This window comes from Argentina silus, assembly GCF_951799395.1.
Source record: "Argentina silus genome assembly, chromosome: 10".
Taxonomy (NCBI): domain Eukaryota; kingdom Metazoa; phylum Chordata; class Actinopteri; order Argentiniformes; family Argentinidae; genus Argentina; species Argentina silus.
Window position 1 is genome coordinate 17,474,693 of NC_139664.1, and position 6,479 is coordinate 17,481,171.

Sequence of the window (6,479 nt, forward strand, 5' to 3'; positions counted from 1 at the left end):
TCCTGTGGCGTTACTTATGGCGCTGAGAAACGACCCCTCGCCCGTCAGAAATGCCTCCTCCGTCTCAACGTCTATAGAAAGCACTGGGAAAAGTTCTCCAATAAGTAGGCTACATGAGCGTCTGGGAGTGTGGGCGTGTTTCTCCCGTTGACTCAACAGTCTCCGCTCTTGTGTGAAGTCGAGAGCGCGAACGCACTTTTCTGGTGAGACGGGGAACGCAGAAGTCTATCTCTGACGTGCTGTCTAGTCTATCTTTGGCTATTAGCAGTCCAAAATCGGCTTCATTGTGGAGAGGGCTTCGAGACATCTTTGGGACACTACCACCATGGACGCATTTCGGGCACTAACTTTATATTTTCTACTCATCTTTCTTTGGAATATACCATGTTTTCAGTCAGCTGCTATCATATCTCCCTCCGTGCCAAGGAGGAACAAGGGAGGCAGGATCTCTCATGACGGACAAAGGTCAACCAAATATCTCAAAGAGATCTTCGCATCTTCTCCTGTCTTAAGCCACCATCGAGAAGATTTTAAGGACGCTGTTGTGCCCCACGATTACATGCTGTCTATTTACAGGACGTACTCTGCTGCCGAGAGGCTTGGACTAAACGCAAGTTTTTTCCGCTCTTCCAAATCTGCAAACACCATAACAAGTTTTGTGGACAGAGGAAAAGGTTGGTTTCAGCTAAAATGAGTTATCTAATAATACATGATAATCATGGTACATTTGTAATAGATTTGCACACATTGATGGCATGCATTTTGTAAATGAAAAAAAAGCCCCTTTCATAAAAGTAGAGGTTATTAATTTATGGGGTAAATGCTGAGGTTCCAAATTGAAATTAAGGAAATTATGTTCTTGTTTCCGTAGCATCCCATGGTCCTAAATCTGAGTGACCAAAAATAAATAAAAAACTAATCAAAGAGTGTGGTGGCCTATTGCGCTCGCTTTGAGTTGAGCCTAAATTCATAGGAAGGAATATGCATTATCAGAATATTGTATAATTAATGCATAATAAAAACTACATATATCACAAGCAAAGATGTAATTATCTCGTCGGCTCCAAATGGTGTGTATTTAGTTGCGCTGGAACTTTATCGTTCTTTATGAGGGACGCATTAACTTTAGTTGTCGCATTCAAATCCCTTTGAACCCTTGGGACACATTTTAAAGAGCCATAGGAGTACGTCAGTTTTGCGAAGTATAAAGTTATATTAGACTTGCATTGACCCCCAGGTAACACGACAATAAAACACTAATTGAGGCGCTCTCTAAATGAAGGTAGTAAATCATTCCCCTGGGTCTCCGCGTGCACCACCACATCCATCCTGCTCCCAGCCTCGAAGTGTCTGCAGATTATCACAATACATTGTCAGTTGAAATGCTCAGTGGCAGAAGTTCTAATATTTGTGCATTTAGCTCCAAATGAAATCACAAGGCTTTTCTGTGAAAGACATCTAAACAACAAATGAGTTGGCAACATTATAGATATAGGAATAGATAGGAATTCATATAGGCGTGTTGTTTTTAGTGATCATGCCATCAGTGCAATATGGATGGACTACTCTGCAGTTTCTAAACGAAGACACATGAATGTGTTAGGGTGATCTGCAGGTTGTTGGGATCAGTTATAACTGTGTAACCAAGTGATTTGACGTAACTGAGTGGACAAACAAAGGCAGATAAACACAAACAAACCGAACACCCAGACAAAAAGCGCTGGCGAGTCGAGGAGAAATACATGGCCTCGTTGGCATTGTCCCCTGTCTGTAACGAAGAGCTTCAGCTTTAAGGGATAGCTTGTAAACTGATTTGATGAAAAACGCCTCACTTTCCCCGCTTTGATTTTGATTTGATGTGTCACTGGCTCTGACCCCTCGCTGGACTCTCTGAGGGTTGCTTAGCATCGAACCGCTGATTGGAGTATTTGAACTCGGTGATCTAATTGAGTGTTCGTGTCATAACATATCAAACACTGTCTATTCTCACATAATGACCCAGCTCAGCCAATGGCACATCACCAAAAAAAGACGAGGAAAAAAAAATTAAAGAGCACTTCCTTCGCTAAGAAGTGGTTACTATTTTACTGCGTACCTCCCTGTGCGACTGCCACTTTAATTGCGGAAAATTATTTTTCTTCCGTTCTCTCTGCTCAGTGGTCCTTTCTGTTAAGGTACTATAGCAAGACCCTGAGTGTTGAGTTGCATGGTAGAATAGCTGAATACAACAGAGGTTATTTTTTTCACCTTTGCAGGTCCAAAAAGAAAGACCCAGGAGACAACTTTCATGCGCAAAGTACGAACGCTGCGCCTTTTTAACTTTTACGCATGGCTCTTATTGGAGTCAGTATAATCGCGCATCACTCTTTGAATGCACTTACATGGCACTTTAGTTTTAAAATGTAATGTTATCTACCCTGAATATGATATGTCTAGGCTTTCCCCCGCTGCATGTCAAATGAAAACATGTTATGCAAAACAGATTAGGAAACTTCCTAGGTTCGTTATGGTCGCAAGATCAGACAAGAACAAACCGAATGTATGAAAATTACTTTTGGCACTTGAAGTAACTCATTAAAACGCAGATGGTGCTCGCTGGCCTCGGAAGCAACAGCAGAAGTCTCTCTCTCTCTCTCTCTCTCTCTCTCTCTCTCTCTCTCTCTCTCTCTCTCTCTCTCTCTCTCTTTCTCTCTCTCTCTCTCTCTCTCTCTCCCTCGCTCTCTCTCTCCCTCTATTTCTTTCTAGTTGTAATACATAGACAGCGGAAGGCCAATGTTTTGCAGTTGTCCATAACTTTAGATGTAGGCTACTACCAGGAGGCCCAATAAAAGTGGATGGCGCGTTATTACTGATATTGTGGTCAGATTAACATTTCAATTACGCATATGTTTCATATATCCACATGCAAGCACATATGCGAATCAAACCCTTTATTCTCTAATGTTATTAGTTTAATCATATATTTCAAAACGAGCCAACAGCAATGCTTACGTTTTATGAAAGAGATTCCCGCTATAACTTAAAGTCAGCGTAATCAGACCGAGCACTTTTGAACCGGGAATGTTGTCGTTGGCAAGAGGGGATGAAATATAAGCGGGGGAGTATTTTAATGAGGAAGAGGGGAATTCAGAACTGTTAATTATTTGGTGACCTTGTATTCGATTTGTTTGAGGTCTTATAAAAAAACCTAATGCAGACCATACGTGCAAAGTTACTGAAACAAACACAAGGTTTCAATCTACTTTTACTATTAAACTCTGCAGGGTTCACAGAGGGGGAAAATAACTGGCAACCAGATTCAAATATCTATTTCCAATGATATTAGAAATCATAATAGATGTAAGGGTTCAATAGGCCTATCGTTGGTTCCAACAAACCTGTCATTATTTGTGTAATTAAATATGTTGATTAAATCTAATTTGACTGACTAATGGAAAATTGCATTTGTTGGATAATACAGAGCAATATTTGTATATTAGTGAATGGCATACGATACAATATATTACCCGAAATGGAATGACGCAATTTGAAAAAATCGAATCTTATTTGGCGATAACTGTTTTTCCTGTTAAGGGCTATCTGAAAACTGAAAACGTTTTTCGTTTTTAATCGTGTCACTTTTTTCACGATTATGTAGGCCCATTGCGACAGTCAGGGGAAGACGAATGTCATACGAATATCTGAAAATCAAATCAAACATAAATCATCGAAAAGACTAAAATGTTTTTTTAATGAAACCTTTTATCAGAGGTGAAATAGCCTTTAACATGCCATTCTTATACATTTAATAACATTTAATTTATTACATCAGAAATATTCAATCTTCCAACTCATATGAGAGCATATTGATTCGGCGTGATGAAATATTTGTAGGCCTCCTGGTCTCGAGCAGGGAATAATGCATTAATTGTGCATTGTTCAGTTGAGTGTACACTAGTCGCCTTCGGTCCGTTGTGTCTGGCATCATTCAAGCCCGTCTTCACACTAGGCCCCTTGTTTCTGGGATTCACAACTTTGATCATGGTTTCAGAAAATATTTTTCCAAACCAAAAAAAATAACCTAACTGTAATTTCTGGAAGGTAAAATATCTCTAGGCCTACTCCCCAGTTGATTATGAGAAAGAAAGCAAGGAACGCAACTGTTTCTTTGTCTATGATTGCGTATAATGATATAAAGATGGACATTAATAATCGATTTCTCATAACCTCAAATTGGCTGAACGAGTCAAATTAATTATATCCAGGTTGAAAAATGACTGGATATTGCTTAAATGTGGTGTTATGAAACCAAACTACAACATTCAAATGTTAATTTGATGATAATAATGTGGCAATTCAAAACTTCAGTATCCTTTTGTGGGGATATGATAGATATGGCTCACGGCCATTAGGCAACTGTTGAAAGTTTTCTTCCTATTTATTAGATATTGCGAGCCTGTTGCAAGTAGTCTATAAAACGTTACAAAATATCACTTAGGCCTGTAAGGGAATCAAAACGAGCTGTGGAATAGACACATATTTGCCCATTAAAATTATTTATCATTTACAAGAACCAAAGATAAATCCCAAGCGAGAGCTGTAGCCAACTGCCAAAGGTTGTCTCGACTAAGATCATGTTTTCGGGCTATATCTGTAAACAAGATTATCTCAACAGTTATCTTAGATACTTATCTTATACGTCATGAATTGGATGGAGTAATACAGACGACACATCAACTAATTTGAGACCAAATGTGAAAATCTAATAAATCATCAAGTAGATTGCTTAAACTTTGAATTGTTATGATAATGGTTGTATTAGTAGGTTATCAACATTAAGCATGAAGATGGTTAGAACAGCGCCAATGAGTTTTCCCCCATGATATCAAGCATGTTGTTAATATGATATCAAGCATGTTGTTAATCATAAGATATTTTTGTATCTAATTTGACGACGTGTCAGTCGCAGTTTGGCTCAGCTCAAGTTTGGAGTGGGCACTGAAAAACAAGAGAGAAGGCCAGCAGCTCTGGCCTCTGTGTGAGAATGTGAACCCCCCCTCCTCCCTCTCTCTCCTGAACACTGTACACCCTAAGTGAATCTGACTGCAATTATTTCTTTTTATCTTGCAGACGATCTCTTGCACTCTCCTTTGCGAAGACAAAAGTATCTGTTTGATGTCTCAACCCTTTCAGACAAAGAGGAGCTGGTTGGAGCTGAATTAAGGATATTTAGAAAAGTGCCCGGGGATTTCCAAACGTCCCCGACAGGTCTCTATGACATTCAATTACTCTCCTGTCGATCAGACAGGCTACTGGATTCCAGATCCCTTGATCCTGTGGATTCTAGAAAAGCAGGATGGGAGGTTATGGACGTGTGGGAAATGTTTAAAACCCAGCATCACTCTGCCCAGGGGAGCCAGCTTTGTCTCCAGCTCAAGGTCACTCTTGGTAAATCAGAAACGGAAATCGACCTAAAACAGTTGGGATTTGACAGAAACGGCCGAACCCAGCAAGAGAAGGCCATCTTAGTGGTCTACACGAGGTCGAAGAAAAGGGAGAACCTGTTCAACGAAATGAAAGAGAAGATAAAGTCGCGCGGCTCTGGGAGGTCGGAGGAGGAGAGAGGGCTTCAGTTTAAAGCCCGGCGCAGACGAAGGACAACACTGACCAATAGACACGGGAAGAGACATGGCAAAAAGTCCAAATCTAGATGCAGCAAAAAGGCCCTGCACGTTAATTTCAAGGAGCTAGGGTGGGACGACTGGATCATTGCGCCGTTGGATTACGAGGCGTATCACTGCGAGGGCGTGTGTGACTTCCCCTTGAGGTCGCACTTAGAGCCAACAAACCACGCCATCATTCAGACTCTCATGAATTCTATGGACCCCAACAGCACACCGCCTAGCTGTTGTGTTCCCACCAAACTCAGTCCTATCAGCATACTATACATTGACTCGGGCAATAACGTCGTGTACAAACAATACGAGGACATGGTGGTAGAACAGTGTGGCTGCAGGTAGCGTCCTGTAATCATCTTCGACACTTGAAAGTATTTTTTTTATAAAACCCTGTAAAATCAAAGACAAGACAGTCAGTCGGTCCAGGAGGAAATATAAGAAGTTTGGCTACAACTGTAGCTCGTCTGAAGCATAACATACAGACCCATGCGTATTTGCCATATCCATGGTGCGCCTATTCTTCACTCAAAAGGGATCCGCGAGAGGCATTATTTGCAATATATGCGAGCATATTTATTTTCTATCAATTTAAACTCAGTACAATCTCACATAACCTTGACATTAACTGTCTACTTATTTGTGTTAAATTAAATTTCAACCACCTAACAAGTTACTGATCAATAGGCTATTGTTTTGCCTGGCCCCGAGGTAGCCATAAAGTTTAAACCATCAGTCCACAGGAGTTGATACCAACAACATGTTATATGGCGCATCCATACAGGCCTACATCTTCTTGTCGATAGGACTGCTCATAAAGAGGAC

The 6,479-nt window shown here is 40.6% G+C and overlaps 1 protein-coding gene across 1 annotated transcript; it reads left to right on the top strand.

Annotated features, from left to right (window-relative positions):
• Nucleotides 1-325: 325 nt before the first annotated feature.
• Nucleotides 326-5,999, top strand: gdf6a (growth differentiation factor 6a; the record flags this gene model as incomplete). The annotated part of the gene is made up of 2 exons (XM_083679262.1): nucleotides 326-674; nucleotides 5,110-5,999. The coding sequence occupies 2 exons, from the start codon at nucleotides 326-328 to the stop codon at nucleotides 5,997-5,999; spliced, it is 1,239 nt and encodes a 412-aa protein (XP_083535388.1).
• Nucleotides 6,000-6,479: the final 480 nt, after the last annotated feature.